Raw genomic sequence first — 22,311 nt, forward strand, 5'->3', positions numbered from 1 at the left:
AGAGTTATAGAGTGAAACAGTGTGGAAACAGGCCCTTCAGCCCAACTTGCCCACACCAGCCAACATGTCCCAGCTACACTAGTCCCACTAAATCTGTCCAAATCTGTCCTATCCATGTTCCTGTCTTACTGTTTCTTAAACATTGGGATAGCCCCTGCTTCAAATACCTCCCCTGGCAGTTTCTTCCATACACCCACCACCCTTTGTGTGAAAAAGATACCCCTCAGATTCCCCTTCACCTTAAACCTATGTCTTCTGGTCTTCGATTCACCTACTCTGCGCAAGAGACTCAGTGCATCTACCCAATCTAATCCTCCCATGATCTTGTATACTTCTATAAGATCACCCCTCATTATCCTGCGCTCCAAGAAATATAGTCCCAGCCTATTCAACCTCTCCCTATAGCTCAGACCCTCTAGTCCTGGCAACATCCACGTAAATCTTCTTTGTACAATTTCCAGCTTGACATCTTTCCATTAACATGATGCCCAGAACTGAACAAAGTATTCTAAATGCGATCTCACCAATGTCTTATGCAACTGCAACATGACCTCCCAACTTCTATACTCCATACTCTGGCTGATGTGAAAAAAGCCTTTCTCAAGAAGGGTTTCGGACCAAAGTTTCACCTATCCCTTCTCTCCAGAGATGCTGCCTGTCCCGCTGGGTTACTCCAGCATTTGGTGTGTATCTTCAAACCAAAACCTTTTGGTATTTTGTTTTGATTGAGAAGTTATTAACGTCTTCCTGATGGAGTTGTCCTCCACCCCCAATTTTCAGACCTCTCCCATTCTACCCAACTCTCCCAACCATTTAGCTACCTCCTTTCTCTGTCCCAGGCAACGCTGCCTTCGTGTCTCTTCATTCTCTTCCCACTCCTCTCCCCCCCCCCCCCCCCCCTTCCACCCCTTCCACCCCATCCTTCTCCCCCACCTCCCTCTGCCTTCCAGCCCCGGAGAAAATCCTCCGTGGAACGAGCGGCACGGGAAGAAGCCACTGCATTTGCTTCAAGCTTGCTACCGCCCGGCGCCGTTCTTGGTGAAACTCTAAAAATCTCGCCTCCTTTCCTCCCTTAAAATCCCTGTGGTTTGCTCCAGTTCAAGTTAACTTTGGTGGGCAGCCTGTAAAACATTTGTCATCTGCCCCCCTCCCCTCCTCCCCTCTTTGAGCCTTCGTTGTTTTGCAGAGAGGGAGCATTCCACCCGGTCTGTTTACCCAGCCCAGGGCTGGTTACACTGTTAGAACTACAACGAGGAGTGGGGAAAGACATCTGACGCTTATTTAACTTGATGCTCCGGGCTGACGTAGCAACGCGCTCTCTCCATGGCTGATGGTGGGAAGTTGCAGGGACACTTCACGTTGCTCACTCTTTTGTCGCTCGCCCTCCTTCTCTGGAAATAATGGCAGCCTCAAAGTCACACTCTTTCGAAGCCGTAGTCAAGTACATCTTGTTTGGTGTCTTCTTCTCGCTCTGCAGCGCTCAGAATGGAGGGGGCGAAGAAGGTCCGTCTTGCTACGGTGGATTCGACCTGTACTTTGTTTTGGATAAGTGAGTATCGCTTTACTTCCCTTGGACAATAGGATGCCTTTGTCCGCTGTTGCATCCTTGTACAAACCTCACATCAACTTTCGACAAGTTGCAATTATGTGGGGGACTTGTGTGCATTCTTTAGAGAAGGTCGCATTTGGATTCGGTGCAGTTACCAATAATAATTAGGGGGGAACAAAAGTTTGTGGTACTCATTTAATGTTGTGTATGTCTAGTTAATTAGGACTATCTTATTGTTAGCAACGCGGGCAAAAATTTGGGTATTTAAAAAAAAAATCACTTAACAATCCTTGAGTTTATTACCAGCTCCCGGTTGGTCCAGAATTGCCAACGTATCCCTTCTGCTTCAGACTTTGGGAACTGATTGAACTGTGGAAATATTAGTGCACTGTTAATCCCTTTGTTTCCAAATCGTGGCAGCCTCTCCTCGTTGCAGCAGGATCCATCGCCTGCTCAATTAGCCCCGGTGACATTTGACTTAACTGTTTGTTAATACCTTGACCATAACCGTATATCTGAGACCAAGGGGACGAAAATAAATTGATCACAAAACAACTCAAAAGTTGAACTGAGTTAATGAAAGGGGGTGCTTAATGAGTAAATGCAGTGCTCTGAGTCTGAGCGGGCCAGTTGCATAGTTAAATCAAGGAGAAATGTGGGACTTGTCTGACGTTAGTTCAACCGTCTACTTTTTCAGAACCGATGATGAAATGTAAAACTTTTAAGGAAAAAAAAGTAACCGGTTTGCAAGATGTATTTATTCTGTCTGCAAGATGGCCGGGGTTTTTTTTTCTGAGGAAGAATGGAGTATTTTGGTTTAACTTTGCAATGAGAACATTTGGCATGGAAGCATTTCTTGGAGGATGAGAGTTGAAAATGTAGCAATTGGTGACACAAATGTGGGGGGCATTTAACTGATGAGTTTGTTATTCAAGCACCCCCTCCCCTCCCCTCCCCTCCCTCCCCCGGCCAAACATCTGTTAGCCACATTCTACTGTGTGGTGGCTAAAACGTACTGTCATTTTCAGGTTTCGACTATTGTTCTTTGGTTCTGACTACTTCACATGTCGCCTTTTGTCCTGTGCCCTTCCCAAACAACCTCCAGGGGGCAAGTAAACCAAAGGGATTTAAACCGTCCCACGTTGGAGTTAGATTAAGTTGAACAATGAGTATTTTTAGCGTTGGTAAACAGCAATAAGTGTTCTTTTACTCCCGATCAGACAGAGTTGACTGTCAGAAGTGCAGAGTTACAGATTGGACTGCATATTCGTACATTTGGACGCCTCTCCATTGTTGATAGGCAATCATGAATCATGTTAGATAGAGCACCGGGGGTTAGTGGAGTCAAGGGATATGGGGAGAAGGCAGGCACGGGTTATTGATAGGGGACGATCACCCATGATCACAATGAACGGCGGTGCAGGCTCGAAGGGCCGAATGGCCTCCTCCTGCACCCACTTTCTATGTTTCTATGTTTCATAACTGAACAATCAAGGATAAGACCATTTAAACCGATTTATCTTTAAAATAATGATATATTAGTTCAATTTTTCTGCAATTTTCCTTCCATACCTTCAAGAGTAATTCCAAGGAATATCTATATATGTGTAAAGGGTCCCTCTTCACATACATGTAGAAACAAAGAACTGCAGATGCTGGGTTAGATGCAGGATAGATGCAAAGTGCTGAAGTAACTCAGCAGATCTGGCAGCATGTCAGGAGAAAATGGATGGAAGATGTTTTGGATCAGGACTCTTCTTCAGACTTCAGTCTCCCATTCTTTTTTTCCAGAAATGCTGACTCGCTGGGTTACTCCAGTACATTGTGTCTCTGTTTATGTTGCAACTGAATCTAGTTCCACTTGCCTTTCAATCTCAACACTGAAAAACATAACATCTTGCTTTACAAGACCATATTCTCCTTTCCTTGATACTTTTGCCTTTATTTAAGAACTGATGATCTCTGCCCGATAAACAATTTATACTCGATCAAAGTCCCCCACCATTTTAAATGTCTCAGTTAAATCACCCATTAACCCATTCTGCTTGGAGGAGAGTATTTGCAGCATCTCTAGTCACTTGAGTGATGATAAGGAATGATGAGTTTCTTCATAAGCATGCAATGAATATAGTGTAGAATAAAGAACTCGAGTTGGAGGGGAGCCAGTCAATCTCAGTCAAATTTGCACATCTTGGAAGAAGAGAAGGCTATTCACGTTGAATGTTGCCCTTAGAAATGTTATCTTGATGGAAGTTAAGCTATTGTCTTCCACTGGTCTAAAATGAATTGCATAAGCATACAGTGCAAGCCTGCAGCTACGAGAAAACTTGTCAGTGTGCCCGATTTTTCCAGCTGCAATAATGTCTTGCGAAATTTGATGGAGCCTACGTTATCAAACTTACTTTAGCATCCAGGAATTTTCAATGCTGGAATGCTTTGCTAGATCGCCAAAAACAAACCAGAATCTTGAAGTTTGTGGATTTAAAAATTAGAGTCATAGAGTGATACAGCGTGGAAATAGACCCTTCGGCCCATCTTGCCCATGACAGCCAACATGTCCCAGCCACACTCATCCCACCTGCCCGCGTTTTGTACATATCCCTCCAAACCTATCCTATCCATGTACCTGTCTAAATGTTTCTTAAATGTTGGGATAGTCCCTGCCTCAACTACCTCCTCTGGCAGCTTGTTTCATACACGCACCACACCCTTTGTGTGAAAAAGTTACCTCCTCAGATTCCTATTAAATCTTTTCCCCTTCACCTTAAACCTATGTCCTCTGATCCTCGATTTACCTACTCTGGGCAAGAGACTCTGGGCATCTATTCCTCTCATGATTGTATACACTGAATGATGATGAGCATCAACGTGGAATATATTTTTTGTTGTTGTATGAAAATCCCATGGTCTGACATTTTGTGCTATTTGCCACTCAATCGCAAGGAATAGTGTTAGTATCACTGCAGAGATCCTGAGTTTGGGAAGCCCAGTCTAATGCCACATTGTGTTTTGTGCAAGACTGCGGGTATCACCGACAAAGAACATTCCTGAAAGCAGGAGGCTCCATTAAAATTAATTATCCAAGTTACAATTAGACATTAGACAATAGGTGCAGGAGTAGGCCATTCAGCCCTTCGAGCAAGCACCGCATTTGAATTCTAATCAAAGTTTCACCCTTCAACTGGTAATAACACAGACTACATTAGTGGCCACGAATTGATTTTTAAAGACGGGTTGCATCTAGTTATGCACATTAAGTTCCTCTGAAAAGTTTGAAAATGCATGTGGGTTAGAACAGCAAGATCCTCTTGGATCTGACTGGGCCAGGAACTGGTTGTAAAAAAGGGAGGTGTAAGTCTTTCACTTTTGGCACAGTGGAAGTTGTTCTGAAACTAATTATTGAATTCCACATCATTGTTTTTAAACATTTCCATTGTCTCTGCTGCTATTCATTTGCGGCCGTCCGCCATGCGTCCTTGCATGCACTCTCCACTTCTTTGCCTCTGGGAATCTCTGCCAGCCACACTTCCTCTGATGTGACAATAATAGACCATAAGACATAGGAGCAGAATTCAGCCCATCAATCAATCATGGCTGATCTATGTTTCCCTCTCAACCCCATTCTCCTGCTTTTCTCCCCATAACCTTGTATGCTCCTTCTAGAGGTCATGTAGTGGTGAAAATGTCATTCATGCCTTTGTTACCTCTTGTCTTGTTTAATGCAATGGCAGTCTGATCTGTCTTCCTCATTTTACCATCTATGAATACCATAACATCTAAATTATGTTGTTAGTAAATTAACTCACTGGTCCCTGAGCTTGGCAGCTTATATTGTTATCTGGCTACGCATTAAAGTCCCTGTCTTGTTTAATCTATCCTTGGGCTTTGCTCTTCCTGCAATGATCTTCAATGCTACAACAACGTGGCACAGCGGTAGAGTTTCTGCCTTACAGCACTTGCAGCATCACAGACTCGGGTTCAATCCCGACTACTGGTGCTGTCTGTGCGGAGTTTCTATGTTCTCTCCATAACCGCGTGCATTTTCTCCGAGATCTTCGGTTTCCTCCCACACTCCAAAGACGTGCAGGTGTGTTGGTAAATTGGCTTGGTGTATGTAAATTGTCCCTAGAGTGTGTAGGATATAATGTTAATATGCGGGGATCGCTGGTCGGTGTGGACTCGGCGGGCCAAAGGGTCTGTTTCCACACTGTATCTCTAAACTGAACTAAATAAACTAAACTAAACTCCCTGCATGCTCTAATTGTGACTCCTTGCACATCGCTAAATGTTATTGCTGCATCATTAGTAAGACTATCTTTGGCTGCCAAGTCCAAAAACTCTTAACACTTCCTTGTAAATTTGTCTAGCTTCCTATCTTTAGGACACTCCTTAAGAATATATCATTGTTGACCAAGCATTTTTGTCATCAGTTAATATCTCCTGGCTTGTTACAGTATTACATTATATCTGGTAACATTCCTCTAAAGTTCCTCAGGATGTTCTTGCTTTAATATAGGTGCTATTTCAATGGGAGTTATTGCTAAACTACACTCAATAATGTGAAGCATCATTTCAACACATTGCATGGTGGAGCAACATTTAATGTAGACACAAGGAACTATAGATGCTGGAATCTTGAGCAAAAGACAAAGTGCTGGAGTAGCTCAGTTGGTTAGCATCTGTGGTGGACATGGATAGGTGACATTTTGGGGCAGTATCATTTTTCAGACTGAATCTAGTGGTGGGGGCTTGAAAGGTGATGTGGGCGTTACAAAGCCTGGCAAGTGATAGGTGGATATGAGTGAGGGGGAGTTGATAGGCAGGGGGGTGGAGCAGGTGACAAAGATGAGAGATGACAATTCTGAAGAGTGGGTCCCAACCAAAAATATTGCCCATCCATATCCCCCGACAGATGCTGACTGTTCAAGTTCAAGTTCAAGTGATTTTAATGTCATGTGTCCCTGTATAGGACAATGACATTCTTAAACATAGAGAAACATAGTAATTAGGTGCAGGAGTAGGCCATTCGGCCCTTCGAGCCTGCACCGCCATTCAATATGATCATGGCTGATCATCCAACTCAGTATCCCGTACCTGCCTTCTCTCCATAACCCCTGATCCGCTTAGCCACAAGGGCCACATCTAACTCCCTCTTAAATATAGCCAATGAACTGGCCTCAACTACCCTCTGTGGCAGAGAGTTCCAGAGATTCACCACTCTCTGTGTGAAAAAAGTTCTTCTCATCTCGGTTTTAAAGGAGATTTCCCCCTTATCCTTAAGCTGTGACCCCTTGTCCTGGACTTCCCTAACATCGGGAACAATCTTCCTGCATCTAGCCTGTCCAACCCCTTAAGAATTTTGTAAGTTTCTATAAGATCCCCCCTCAATCTCCTAAATTCTAGAGAGTATAGTCTTGCTTTGCTTCAGCACACAGAACATACTACATTTACTACAAAACAGATCAGTGTGTCCCACTGAGTTACTCCAGCACTTTGTATTTTGCCACTTAATGTGGATGGTTCTGGACTTTCCAAAAACCTTTTCATGAAGCCAATATTTCTTTAAAATTCCCTTCTGAAAAACCTTTTTCTACTCTCCCTCACTCAGACCTTTCTAAAGATTCCAGTTTGAGCAGCTTTCATTTTACTATCAATAATCACGAACATGTCCAGTTGTAAGAAGGTTGGGATTACGTTTTCTGTGTTAAAAGGGCTGCCTAGGTACAAGGTGTTGGTATTGTGATCACCCCTGTAAGTAGCTACTCCTTCAGTGCAAGCATTACACCTAGCGCTCGCCCCATGTTAAGTTGCTTCGGATTGTCATGTATCTGACATAGACCCTTTTACATGCGGGTGCAAACACTGTTTGTGCATGAAATGAGGGAGAAACTCACGGGAGGCTTTCCTCTCTTAGCTTGAGAGTTTACAGCTTGGCACGAGTGTGGAACTTCAATAGCATAACGTCGTTATTTAAAGCAAGGAAACAAATGGAAAAAGTGATACCACTGGGAATGTTACTGAGAGGTTTAACAGTGTGTGATGTTCAAGTATTTAACAGTTTATGCCTTCTACTGCAGGAGCACTGGTTTAGCATTACCAATGGTACCAATACCAATAGCTACCAACAGTACCAATAATCATAATTTTCTTGCAAGCATTGGTTTGTTACCCATGAAGTGCTCTGAGGTGCTTCTGATAGACACGATCAGGTTCGTTTGAAAAGAACAAAAGACTTGCATTTGTATAGTGCACTTACAGTCACCGTTTGTGATGTGCATTCACTAGCAGGATACACAAAGGCAATGGAGCAAGCAATCGTAATATTGCTCGCAACACAGGATCATAATAGCATTTGCAGCAAGCATCCATTAGCATTTACAAGGGTCAATTAGTGTAAAGTGCAGGAAATGTTGTGTAACTGCATTCAACTTTTGAAAATAATGCATTTCTCTGAACTATTGCTTAACTAAAAGGTATATCAAAATGTTTTTTTAAAAATGCAATGCCTGCACTGTATCAACTTGATGCTGAAGCAATATTACTGCTCTCGTACCTCTAGTGCTGCAGTTTGTTAAAGTACAAGTGGAGGGAGAGGTGGAAGGAGGGGGAAGGGTAGTCATTATCAGCTACGAGCATAGGTTGGACTCTTGAGAATGATTAAGAGGTTCATTAAAAGAGGCTTTCAAGTTGATGAAGGATTTGAGAGAGGAAATGGAGAAGGATTGTTTCTGTTGATGAATGAGTCAATAACCAGTTGCCATAAACTTATCAATGACAAGCAGAGTGGTGATGAAATGCTTTTCCTCTCTTGCCAGGACATGCAATGTCCTACCTGAAAACGTGATGAAAGTTGACACCATGGATAATTTCAGGAAAGAAATAGGAGAGAAACTTACAGAGTAAGAGTGATGAAATAATGTATGAGATTAAAAGCCCTGTCCCACGGTATGAGTTCATTCCAAGAGCTCTCCCGAGTTTTAAAAAAACCCAAACTCCTGGTAAGCACGGAGAATTAATGTAGCGGGTACGTCGGAGCTTGGGGACGTCGCTTAGTGGTTCGTTACGCTAACGGCAGGTACGCGGGAAGACTCGTTAACGGCATGTAAGCACGGGAAGACTCCTGAAGATTTTTCAACATGGTGAAAAATGTCCACGAGATCCCCGATTACCGACAAGTGGCCATTACCGTAAATCACCGAGTTCGAATCAGGGCAAACTCGGGAGAGCTCTAGGAATGAACTCGTACTGTGGGACAAGGCTATAAGGCTAATTTATCTTTGAAAGAGCCAGCACAATCACGATGAGCACTCAGTCTCACTGTGAGACACAGGGTTCGATGGTTGGCTCCATCTTTGACCATCCTCTCTTGTTTTTTTTAACTTGTTGTCACTGAGAATGATCAGTTTTTCAAAGTTTTTGCTGATCAATGGTGGTCTGATGCTATTTTGGCCTTTGGATTGCAGTCCTTTAGGTACAGAGAGTTGTCCAATACTTCCAGACATATAGGGGGACAGGTTTATCTCTGATCACCACTACTAAATGTGTGTGGGATTTAAAATGCCATCAGTATTCACCTCCCATATCTGCAGTTCCATTGACTTCAATCAGAAGTGCATTTTCAACTCTCAAGGTGATCGGCCAAACAATTTAATGGAGATTATATTGAATAAGATTCTAATTCCGTCACTTACAGGTATATTAAAGGCTCAAGTATTCTGGTGGGTATATATGCCACAAAGGATATAATCTAGTTATCTGCACACACATATGATTGAAAGTTAAACTGACCTTTTGAAATCTATTAGAATTTATCCCCAAACTTGTGATGTGATTTAATTTATTAAATTACTGACTCCTCAGTCTACTTATTCTTCGACTATTGATGGACACAAAATGCTGGAGTAACTCAGCAGGTCAGGCAGGCATCTCTGGAAAAATGATTGAATATCTCCACAGATGCTGTCTGTCCCACTGAGTTAAGGGGCGTCCCACTGCGGTGACCTAATCCGTGAGTTTAGACGAGTTTTCCCTCGACTCAAACCTGCAGCATGGTCGACACGTGGTCCTAGGAGGTCCTATGAGGTCACTGGAACTCTCCTTCATGCCCGAATACTCGCGGCCTCAGCTAGGTCGCGGGAAACTTTTCAGCATGTTGAAAAATCTTCCGCGAGTACAATTTGGTCGGCTTGGTTCTTTTTGACTCGTAGTGCAGAGGAGTGGGGTCGCTATTTAGTTACAGGCAGTCGAGGGCAGCCGTAGGCAATCTCCGTCACTGACCGGGCATTTTGATTGGCTCATTGGAGTTTTCAGAACCAGGGAAAACCGACCGGTAGGTAAATGCCTGCTAAACTTTATTATACGTTGCCTGACTTCTTAAAAGTGTCTACATCCTTCTCCCCACCCCCATCTCCCCCCCCCCTCCCCCATTCTCCCCCCCCATTCTCCCCCCCCTCTCTCCCCTCCTTCTCTCCCCCGCCTCTCCGCACTCTCTAAAGGACTTACCTTACACTGTACAGCCGTCTTTAACCTTCCTCTTCATCGCAGGGGTGAATTTCAGACAGTGCTCCCCCGCTTTCCCTGGCCCTTTGTGATGTGTGTTCCGTGTTGTGTGTGTGTGTGTGTGTGTGTGTGTGTGTGTGTGTGTGTGTGTGTGTGTGTGTGCGTGTGTGTGTGTGTGTGTGTGTGTGTGTGTGCGTGCGTGTGTGTGCGTGTGTGTGTGTGTGTGCGTGCGTGTGTGTGTGTGCGTGTGTGTGCGGGCGGTCGGTCGATCCAGCTCGCGGTTTCACCGCGGACGGTCGATCCAGCTCGAGGTTTTCCAGGCGAATGCCCTCGAGCTTGAAGGTCGAAGACACTCTTCTTAACTCATGGATTAGGTCTCCGCAGTGGGACAGCCCCTTTACTCCAGCACTTTGTGTCTACCTTTGGTGTAAACCAGCATCTGTAATTCCTTCCACCATATTTGACGCTTGTGGTGCACCCATTTCTGCACAGTACGTTCACAATGCTTTTCCCTTCACGCAAGAGTTGCTTCTTTCTATCTCCAAGGAGCCACACTAGAAGCTTACTATATCCATTATGGTGGTGTCTTCTGGGAGATTATACAGTGATTGAAACCTGCTCACAACATTCTCTACTAATTATGTTATATTGCAAATATTGCACTGACAACATCAATATTGACTAAATGTTCAACATTATTGATTGCCAGTGTGACGAGTCTAGACTACGTTTAAATACCAGTTTTTGTTATTACAACCCCTGAGATTGTCCACAGTAGCACTAGGCAATTAACATTATTGTGTAGCTTCCTGCCTGGCAGAGTGCCGTCAAAATTATGATTGTTACCTCGTGGCTTTGGATCAAAAACTTCTTAATAAACGAACAGATTTATCATTGCTCACTACATTTGTTGTTCATTAAGCCATATTGCTGTCCAGCTTGTTCTTATTTATGATACAGCAGACCAATTCATTTATATTATTGTCCAACTCGTGGAATTCTGTTAACTACTCCTACCCATTGCCCTCAAGTAGTCTAGCATTAGATATAAAGAAGGGTCTTGACCCGAAACGTCGCCTATTCCTTTGCTCCATAGATGCTGCCTCGCCCGCTGAGTTTCTCCAGCATTTTTGTCTACCTTCGATTTTGCCAGCATCTGCAGTTCTTTCTTAAGCATTAGATATGGGATCTATATGTTTAGAGATACATACAGCATGGAAACAGATCATGGCTGATCATCCAACTCAGTATCCTGTACCTGCCTGCCCTCTCCATACCCCCTGATCCCTTTAGCCACAAGGGCCACATCTAACTCCCTCTTATATATAGCCAATGAACTGGCCTCAACTACTTTCTGTGGCAGAGAATTCCAGAGATTCACCACTCTGTGTGAAAAATGTTTTTCTCATCTCGGTCCTAAAAGATTTCCCCCTTATCCTTTATAGGCTAATTGGCTTGGTATAAAAATATAACGTTGTCCCAAGAGTGTGTAGGATAGTGTTAATGTGTGAAAATTGCTGGACGGAACGGACTCAGTGGGCCGAAGGGCCTGTTCTGCGGTGTATCTCTAAACTAAATTAAACAAGAGTATTCCTTATCATCCGGGGCTGACTCTTTTGAAAGCTCCCCTGATGTTTCCAGGTTCAAAACCTGTCTGCTCTCTGTTTGAAGGAGGTGAATTCTTGTCCCAAAGAGTAGACCCCCTGTGGGACCATAAATATCTCAGAGCAGTAATTCAGCCTGTTCTATTTCACAACAGCTCTGCTGTAGCCATCATTTGCAGAGACATCTTCGAACTCTGTCTGCAAGCCAACAGATCATACAATTGCTGTTAATCTCTCTAACCATGGACTATGCAATGCTAACATTTCAGACGCATTTATTTCTTTCCAAAAAAATCCAACTTGGAAGCCTCAGGATTTCAGCTGGAGTAGATAGGTAAATGCTTGAGATAATCGGCTGGTAAGGCAGCATCTGTGGTGAAGAAAAACAGAGTTGACATGACATGTCTTTGGTTAGGGATCGTCTTAATTTCACTTCCTACAAGAACACAATTAACCCACTGTAGGTTAACACTGTTGTAGGTTGACAAAGGCAACAATTTTTCTGTGCCCAAGAATAAGATTCTATGAGCCATCTATGTGCCACAATTCTGAGTAATACATTGGAAATTAAGTGTGGCAGTATATTTCTGAGTAACTCAGCGGGTCAGGCAGCATCTCGGTGGAAAAGGAATAGGTGACGTTTTAAGTTAAGACCCGTCATGAGACTATTAATTTCCTCCAGAGATGTTGCCTGACCTGCTGAGTTACTCCAGCGTGTAAACCACCATCTGCAGTTCATTCATACGCAGTATATTTCTGAGCATTAGTCAAATTCAGCCTTGATTCTCTTGACACCAATCATGGAATTAAAATGAATTAAGGCATAATTTCCGTTCCTTCAGCACCCAATCGAATCTGATACTTCAACATTATATTGGGAGTGTATTTGGCAAGGTGGAATGTTAAATAGAGGCTCAGGTGGACACAAAAGAACCCAAGATAAAATTAATACAGTGATTCACCCATCATCCAGAACTAGGGGTCACAATTTAACGATAAGAGGGAAGTCTTTTAGGACCGAGATGAGAAAATCATTTTTTACACATAGAGTGGTGAATCTGTGGAATTCTCTGCCACAGGCAGTTGAGGCCAGTCCATTGGCTATATTTAAGAGGGAGTTAGATGTGGCCCTTGTGGCTAAAGGGATCAGGGGATATGGAGAGAAGGCAGGGATGGGATACTGAGTTGGATGATCATATCGAATGGCGGTGCAGGCTTGAAGGGCCGAATGGCCTACTCCTGCACCTATTTTCTATGTTTCTATCCAACACAATATTTAACCTTAAACTACATCAGGGAAAAGGATTTGTTTATTTCAGATTAGTTTATTGTCACGTGTACTGAGGTACAGTGAAAAGCTTTTGTTGCGTGCTAGCCCGTCTGCATGACAAGGGAATAACGTTTAGTGCAAGGTAAAGCCACCACAGTACGATCAAGGGTAGGTGTTGGTCACCAATGAGGTAGATTGTAGTCCACTTCATTGGTGACCCTCGGATTATCCTTGATTGGACATTGCTGGCTTTACCTTGCACTAACCCTTGTATCTATATAAATGGACACCTTATCATTACCTTATTGCTCCTTCTGGGGCTTTGTATAGCAATGTTTCTCAGTGATTATGATAGAAAACGAATTCATTGCCTGTGAAGTATCTGGTTACAGCCAGAAGTTTGAGGGGTTTTTTTTCTCTGCACATTTTTAGGAGATGTCCACAGTGAATGTGAAAAGACCAATTGGGTGAAATGATTCTGCGTATTTTAATTTTGAAAGCTACCGAGGCCGAAGTCAGGGTTCAGAGAGATACTGTACATTCCAAAGCTGCATCAAAGAGGGAGCAACAAATCTGGCAAGAAGGCAGAGACTGTGGTTGGGGCCCTGAGACTCTGATTTCTGGCCTGACTCGCTGGAACTAGATCCCATTTTAAAATTCCACAAAATGTTGGAACTTGATTTATTTTCATTTAAAGTCAAGCAAGTAGAGAATAAGTGTTTTGCCACATGTGAGTGGAGGGGGGTGGGGGCAGAATAAGAACGGAGACAATTTTTGACCCACGTATAATGCTTGGAAGGTTCAATTACATTGTAATTTCGTCACATAATACTTCACAGTGGCAGAGAATACATTGTGTATTGAATGGCCAAGAATGCATGCGTTCAGGACCAACGACGGCAGCATTCCTATTATAAACATTCTGGAAGTGCTCGACAGCGTGGAGAGAGGAAAATAGGTGGATGTTTGAGCCAGAAAGATGATACGATACAATGCGATATGATAGAACCTTATTTATCCCAGGAGGGAAATTGACCTACCAACAGTCACAAAACACAAGATATATGAAACATGAAATTAAAGTGACAAGTGGAAAGGATTGGGGATGTGCAAAGATTTGGGGGGGGAGGTGGGGGGAGGGGGGGGGGGGGGGGGGGGGGGGAGCGATGGGAATCAGTCTACCCAATGACAGAAGGAGGAGGAGTTGTACAGTTGGAAGAACTCTGATATTTTGGCCAGGAAAAGGAAGGATGGAGTTCAGAAGAAAAGAGCTGGTCGACGATTGGGTAAAATTCACAGGCGATTAAATAATAAAATGAATGATGGTGCAGTGGAAAAGGAGGTGCTAGTGGAAGGAGAAAGGAACTAGAAATGTATGTAGCAAGCTGAAATTTGAAACCAATCGCTTGGGCAGCTTACAACCCAACCAAATAAACATTGAATACTGCAATTTTAGGTTACCTCTAACAACAACACCCCTTCCTCTCATGCCCCACCTAGATTTGCATCTATTTTCCCCTCTCCCACCTCCCACACACCTTCCTCTGGCTTCACAATCTAGCTCTTCAATCCTTTTGTCTCTAACTTTCTATTTTTTTAAAATCTCTGGCCTTTGTCCAGCCATCCACCTATCAAACCCTCTTGGCCTATGTTTGCCCTGCCTCTCCTCTCTTCTAGCTTTCTCCCCCCACTCCCTACATTTAGTCTGAAGAAGGGTCCTGATCTGAAATATCACCTGTCCATGTTCTCCAGGCATGTTGGCTGACCTGCTTGAGTTACTCCACCACTTTGTGTCTTCTTTCATAAACCAGCATCTGCAGTGCCTCGTTTCCACTGTTGAATTCAATGTTGTTCTCCTTTTATTGAATTTCTTCAACAACACAATGGTTGAACATAAACTCAAAACCGACGCTAGGGTCGGGTGTGTGGGCATATGGAAGGGCAGTGGGATATATCTCCACTTCTTTCACTTCTTTGTTAGTTCTGGGGTTTGTCTTTTTGTTTTTTGGTGTCTTTCGTGAAATTCTTTCTTCCCTTTTTCTTTTTCAAGATTCAAGATTCAATTTAATTGTCATTTGGACCCCTTGAGGTCCAAACGAAATGCCGTTTCTGCAGCCATACATTACAAACAAATAGACCCAAGACACAACATAATTTACATAAACATCCATCACATCGCTGTGATGGAAGGCCAAAAAAACTTATCTCTCCACTGCACTCTCCCCACCCGATGTCAGAGTCAAAGTCAAAGCCCCCGGCTGGCGATGGCGATTGTCCCGCGGCCATTAAAGCCACGCCGGGTGGTGCGAGGTCGCACACCGGGTCTTGGTGTTAGAGCCCCCGGCGTGCGCTCGCAGAGTCCCGCGGCCATTCCAAGCCGCGCGGGGCGGTGCTGTAAGGCCCCGCTCCAGGAGCTCTTCGACCCCGCAACTCGGGCGGGAGAAGTCGCCGTTGCAGGAGCCCTGAAAATCGGTCTCCCTCCAGGGACCCGCGGGCTCCCGGTGCCGCCGTCCGCCAGACCCGCTGTTGCAGCCTCCGAATCTCCGGAGGTCGGGCCGCAGCAGCAGCAGCAGCAGCAGCGCTCCTCCACCGCTCCACCCGCTCCGGACTCGGCCAGCTCCACGACGGTGACGGTGAGTCGTCGGCACCAGAGTCCCCGGTCTTCTCCTGTTGGAGGCCGCTCCTCGTTGCAGCCCCAACGATAACGGAGACCCGACAAGAAAAGGTCGGGTCTCCCGTGCAGGGAGAGATTTAAAAGTTACCCCCTCCCTCCCCCCACACACACACCCCATCAAAAAATAACAAAAAACTACACAGAAACATAGACAGAAAGATTTCTTTCCCTTTTTCCTTTTTCTTTTTTTACCGATTTAGTTATTATTTTATAAAATGTTAAAACTGAAAATTGTATAACTGTTATGTCGATTACGAATAAAAAGAATTCAACGTTGTGACGGAAGGCTATATGGTGGCAACCTGAGGGTTGTGCTGGTGTTTGAGCCATGTTAAGCACGTTTAGAGCAGCTTAGGTGAGCACGAGAGAGGGAGAGAGCTTGAGTTTAATTTATTGCCGCGTGTACCGAGCGAGGTACAGTGAAAAGCTTTTGTTGCGTGCTAACCAGTCAGCGGAAAGACAATACGCGATTACAATCGAGCCGTTCCCAGTGTACAGACACACGATAAAGGGAAGAATGTGAATAACATTTAGTGTCAGATAAAGCAAGAGGGAGGGACAAAGAGAAAGAGAGAGACGATTTCTCATCTAATCTGAACGTTGCCTTGAAGGCAGATTGTGTGAATTATTGCTCCACTGTCTTTTGGGCTGTTATTAGTTTGTAGACAAGAGACAATAGACAATAGGTGCAGGAGTAGGCCATTCGGCCCTTTGAGCCAGCACCGCCATTCAATGTGATCATGGCTGATCATCTCCAATCAGTACCCCGTTCCTGCCTTCTCCCCATATCCCCTGACTCCGCTATTTTTAAGAGCCCTATCCAGCTCTTTCTTGAAAGCATCCAGTGAACCTGCCTCCACCGCCCTCTGAGGCAGAGAATTCCACAGACTCACCACTCTCTGTGAGAAAAAGTTTTTACTCATCTCCGTTCTAAATGGCTTACCCCTTATTCTTAAACTGTGGTCTCTGGTTCTGGACTCCCCCAACATCGGGAACATGTTTCCTGCCTCTAGCGTGTCCAAGCCCCTAACAATCTGTAGTTCCCACTTCCCAGCTGCTACTGTGCCCGGAGATTGGGAGACTGGTGGGACGTAGATTATGGGGTAGGAATAGAGAATCCCACAAGGCTTCCAGGTTCGGTGGGCTGGCAGGAAGAGTGCTCAGATGGAGTCCATTTCTTCATTCACGTTTTCAAAGAGAATGCACTTTGTGGTTCCTTATTTCTCCGAACTTTAGCTGGCCACAACCCACATGAAATGGTTGGAATCCACAAGAGAGAACGCATCTGTGCCTTCAAAAAGTATCTCGCATCATTTTTGCCAATGGCCAAGTGGGACGGGGTGGGAGGAGATTCAGGAAGTGTGCGTCTGGGCTAGATATGCAAAAGAATGCACTACAACTCCATTTGTGATTCAACCTCAGCCCTTTGTAGATATTCAAAGCATTTCCTGCATTTGGATTTTAACCTTTAGAGATACAGCATGGAAGCAGGCCCTTCGGCCAACCGAGACCGCACTTACTAGTGATCACCTGCAACAGTAGCTATACCCTACACACTAGGGACAATTCACAATTTTACCAAAGCCAATTAACCTACAAACCTGGAGCGTGGGAGGTAACCAGAGCACCCGGAGAAAACCCATGCAGTCACAGGGAGAATGTGCAAACTCCATAAAGACAGCACCGATCGTCGGGATCGAACCCGGGTCTCTGACGATGTAAGGCAGCAACTGTATCGCTGCGCCACCGTGCCGCACCTGGATTTGTTTCCATCAGCACCAAACAACCCTGGTGAGATCTGTGGACTTCCCAGGTCACACATTTCTTCATTTGTCGCTTCTTCATCTTATCGAGTCCATACACAAGATTAGAAGTTGTTCAGCCGGAAATAAATACACGTCTCGGCCTCTGCACAATGGTGTCTGTCTTGTTGCTTCTTGTTGCTTCTTGTGTTGGAAAGATTGGTGGAAACAGGGCCGCGACGTGAATTTGCCGCAACTGAAGGAAGACTAAAGGGCCTGTCCCACGAGCATGCGACTCCATGCGGCAAGCGCAACCTAAAGGGCCTGTCACACTAGCATGTGCCTGCATGCAGCAAGCGCGACCTAACGTGGTTGCTTGAGCTGTATGGCCTCGCGGGGCCGGTCCCACTTCGATCGCCGGAGCCGTATAGAGTTGCGTGGAGCTGGTCCCGACATCGCGCGGGGCTCCGAAAAACTGACTGTGTTTAAAAATTCTGCGCGGCAACGGCCTGCCGGCCCACAGCCGACTCGATGTCATACATCACGCGCGAAATTCCCGCGGACTTCGCTCGAACTTCATGTCACTCACTCGACTTCCGCGCGGCCCCCGCTTCTGGTTTGGTCGCGCTTGCCGCATGGAGTCGCATGCTCGTTGGACAGGCCCTTTAGGTCCCGCTTGCCGCATGGAGTCGCATGCTCGTTGGACAGGCCCTTGAGGTGATAACTCACCATTCACTCTTTCTCACCCCATGTCATTTTCGTATAAATAATAAGCCAGCAGAGGATTTCTAGGTGGTGATGTAACAAATTACTGCTGTGCTGAGAAAGAGGATGTGGGTTTGTACTGCGATTCATTCGCATTTCCTGCCCCTGGCTGGGTTGCGGGATGATAAATGCATCCTGAATTGAGTTGTTCCTCAAAGGAAAAGGGAGTTAATCAGAGAGGAAATCAAGCAGACCCCATTCACCCACATTTCTTTGAAGATCAATTTTTGTCCAGAACTTCTCACTCTCTTCATTACCTCCAGGATATTTTTGTTTGCGTGTCTTATTGGGTCATCAGGCACAAAGAATGAGATGAGACTCACTGATATACTTGTACATACATGAAAGCAAGAACACTAGATGGTCATCTGCGAAAATATCAAAGTAAGAAGCTCAAGTACAAAGTCCATCTGGAATTTTGAATGGCCTACTTACTTTATCATTGTTACTCTTGTTGTTTGTCAGAGCAAGCTTCTTCAACCACATAATCACCTATGTGCTTTAGTGTTATCAATTGGGGAATAAGTATTGGAAACATAGAAACAAGGTGCAGAAGTAGGCCATTCGGCCCTTCGATATGATCATGGCTGATCATCCAAAATCAGTACCCCGTTCGTGCTTTCTCCCCTTATCCCTTGATTCCGTTGGCCCTAAGAGCTATATTTAAAGGGCCTGCCCCACTTGGCCGTCATTTGCGCTTAATTTACGCGACATCATTTACGCGTCACGACGGGCGAGTTGTGACGTGCATGGTGCGCATTAAGCGCGCATGGAGCGCGGGGACATAGGCAGTGACCCGTGGCCGCCTGCGGCGTTGCAGGATTTTGTGATGTACAAAATCTTTGCTCGCCATCTGCGTGACACGCAAATGACAGCCAAGTGGGACAGGCCCTTTACTCTCTCTTGAAAACATCCAGTGAATTTTTCTCCACTGCCTTCTGTGGCAGAGAATTCAACAGATTCACAACTCTCTGGATTTTTCCTGCATCTAGCCTGTCCAATCCCTTAAGAATCTTAAAGATTCCAGTACAACATCTCAACTTCTCACTGAAATAATGTCCCAGGTTTTATACCATCTCAATTCTTAAGTTTGCGTCGTAGAGTCATACAGAGTGCAAACAGGCTCTTCAGCCCAACTTTCCCACGCCGACCAACATGCCTCATTTACGCTAGTCCCACCTGCCCATACTTGCCTTATATCCCTCTAAAGTCTGTGTACCGTCCAAATGTTGTCCTGAAATCAAAGGCAAGGAATCGACCCTCTGAACTGGCACCTCAACAAACCTTAGAGAGTATGCAGTTTTAATGTTTGTCATCTCTGACCCGTTGGCCTCTGGTTGTTACTTGTTATGCATTAACATTTACCTCATACATGGGCTCAAATTATTGTCAAGCCAATGATAGAAGTGTCAGATGCTACTTGATTTTGAAGCTATTTGGTGTATGCATTTTGTATACATGGCCGTGCAAAACTTCCAGATGCAGGCTAGGGACACTTTTAACTTTTTTTCTTTTTCTTTCTCCTTCATTTCAAAACGGGCTGGATGCTGGGGTTCCTTTCTTTGACCTTATCCATCACCTTGTTTGGTCATTTCTTCCACTTGACTCCTTTTAAGGCCGATTGAAAATTCCAAGCATCCCTGTGGAACAAAAAGCCCCTCTCTCTTGTTTGGCATTTTGATACTCTCAAAAACAGTCTTCCACTGATTTTCACAACCAAACAACTGCTCTGTCTCGAGCATCCATCATGAGGAAAGAGGAAAGATGTCTGGACTTGAATAGTGCAGCTACATTGTCTTTGAACAAGGCCCCCATTAACATGTCCATTTGCAGCTGGTTCCATTAAACTTCAATAAATCAGATGCAGCCTCATTGCCGCACAATGCCCATATGTTGAGTGAAGAGAGTGTGGATTGTTCTATAGTTGGAAATAATTAACATGGCAGAGGATTTTGTCTTTTAATTCTTTCAGGACCGTGAAGCGAAATATAGATTTGAAGTTGGTTAAAATCCAACCTAAGACTGGAGCCCCCCCCCCCCCCCCCTTATATTTATTTTTCACTTGATTTATTATTGTCCATTAAAGATCAAAAAGAAGGCACAATCTTTACAAGATCATTTACTTTCCAGTAGAAATGTGTTCGCTGCAGCTTCATCAGACAGATACAGAGATGGGCGGAAGTTAATACGGTGGCGTAGCGCCAGAGACGCGTGTTCGATCCCGACTCTGGGTGCTGTTTGTACGTTCTCCCCGTGACGTGCGTGGGTTTTCTTTGGGATCTCCGATTTCCTCCCATATTCCATAGACGTCCAGGTTTGCAGGTTAATTGGCTTGGTATAATTGTACATTTTCCCTAGAGTGTGTCTAGGTTAGCGTTAGTGTGCGGGGATCGCTGGTTGGCGTGGTCTCGGTGAGCCGAAGGGCCTGTTTCCATGCTGTATCCCTAAACTAAATTAAACTAAACTAAGGTAGACAAAAATGCTGGAGAAACTCAGTGGGTGAGGCAGCATCTATGGAGCGAAGGAAATGGGCAACGTTTCAGGCCGAAACCTTTCTTCAGACCCATAGATGCTGCCTCACCCGCTGACTTTCTCCAGCATTTTTGTCTACCTTCAATTTTCCAGCATCTGCAGTTCCTTCTTAAACATTTTGTCTACTCGGCTGCGAAATCTCCTCAAGGTATGCCTACTTTGAAGAAGTTCTCCTCCCTCCGAAGAGTCTGAAGAAGAGTTACGGCCCGAAACATTGCCTATTTCCTTCGCTCCATAGATGCTGCCTCACCCGCTGTGTTTCTCCAGCATTTTTGTCTACCTTCCATTTTCCAACATCTGCAGTTCCTTCTTAAACATAAACTAAACTAAGAACATGTTACTCCATGAGAGGTGCTAAGCAGTACACAGATGTTGGTATTACATTTTACCTGGATATTTACGTCCACAGAGGGCATTGAAGCTATCTGGCATTGATTTTGGGAAGAGCCATTAGGTAAGGACCAATTTTTCAAAAGAGTTCTTTATTTCCATTCAGAGAACTGAGGAGAACAATTTGCCTAAATGTTTCAGATATGATTATTGATGCCAAGTTATTTTAGTGTATCTTGATGGCGACTCCAGAGTTTAGCATGCCTAATTAAACCAAATCAGCTAAACATAATTTACTATGTTGTATTGGAAGAAATGCATTTGCAGAAAGGGCTGAAGAGTTTTTTTTTAGATCAAATGAAGAAGACATGACCAGCCAGACTGTTACAAATCCTCATTTTCAGATTGATAGATGTAATTATCTGGATAGTTTATTTTTTTGGGTTATAAATATACCCAATTAGATCTTCTTCTTGCGTATGGCGTGCACAGCCTAAAGTTGTAGGACAACTTGTTCTATTTGATCTTATTTGATTGCGCACACTGGGTTGATTGCATTCGTTGAAACAGGGCGGACCACGTGAAGGTTGCAAACTTCCACCCCGCCCAATTAGATGCTTGAGTGGAAGCACTTGAGTGATTTGTGTGTGAATATAGTCAAATAAAATAACCATTGAATCAAACATGTTTGACATTCATGCTTTAATGGTGTCAAAGGTCAGAGTATTTAAACAAGTTGTGAGATTTCCAGAACTACTAGAGGGTTAAGTCGCCAATATATTATGAATAGAGTCATATACAGCATGAAAACAGATCCCTCGGCCCAACTCATCCACACTGACCAGGATGCTCCTTCTAAGCTAGTCCCATTTGCCCAGGTTTGGCCCATATCCCTAATGGTAAAGGAGCAAGGAACATATTATGCAATGGTCAAGATGAACTAAGGATGGTTGCCTGACAGGGTCAATGTTGGGATGTTTTCACTGGTGGAAGAGTCTTGTATGAGGAGGCACAATTGTAAGATAAAGGGCTAATCATTTAAAACTGAGGTATACAGAAAGTTGTTGTCACAGAGGGTGACAAATCTCTGGAATTCTCTGTCCTGGTAGGATCATTGGAAATATTTAAAGGGAAGGTGGATAAAAATGTTATAGATAGTGCAACTGAGGGTTGAGGTGAAATGGCGCAGAAGATGACATGAGGCCGGTGTAGATCAACCCCGATCATATTAAATAGTGGAGCAGGCTTGAAGGCCCTGATGTCCTACTCCTGCTCCTTCATCGTGTTCCTTTGTGTTATCTGAGTGCCCTGGACAATGTGTATCCCTCAGCCAACTTCACTGTGTA

General features: G+C 44.5%; 1 protein-coding gene across 1 annotated transcript in view; it reads left to right on the top strand.

Moving 5' to 3' along the window:
* The first annotated feature begins 1,161 nt into the window (after nucleotides 1-1,161).
* Nucleotides 1,162-22,311, top strand: part of LOC129713271 (anthrax toxin receptor 1-like) — a 142,374-nt gene continuing 121,224 nt past the window's right edge. Inside the window, exon 1 of the mRNA XM_055662207.1 lies at nucleotides 1,162-1,549. Coding sequence (XP_055518182.1) covers nucleotides 1,401-1,549 — 149 coding nt within the window. The 5' untranslated portion in view covers nucleotides 1,162-1,400. The remainder of the gene's footprint in view (nucleotides 1,550-22,311) is intronic.

The sequence above is a fragment of the Leucoraja erinacea genome, chromosome 35 (assembly GCF_028641065.1).
Source record: "Leucoraja erinacea ecotype New England chromosome 35, Leri_hhj_1, whole genome shotgun sequence".
NCBI classification, from domain to species: domain Eukaryota; kingdom Metazoa; phylum Chordata; class Chondrichthyes; order Rajiformes; family Rajidae; genus Leucoraja; species Leucoraja erinaceus.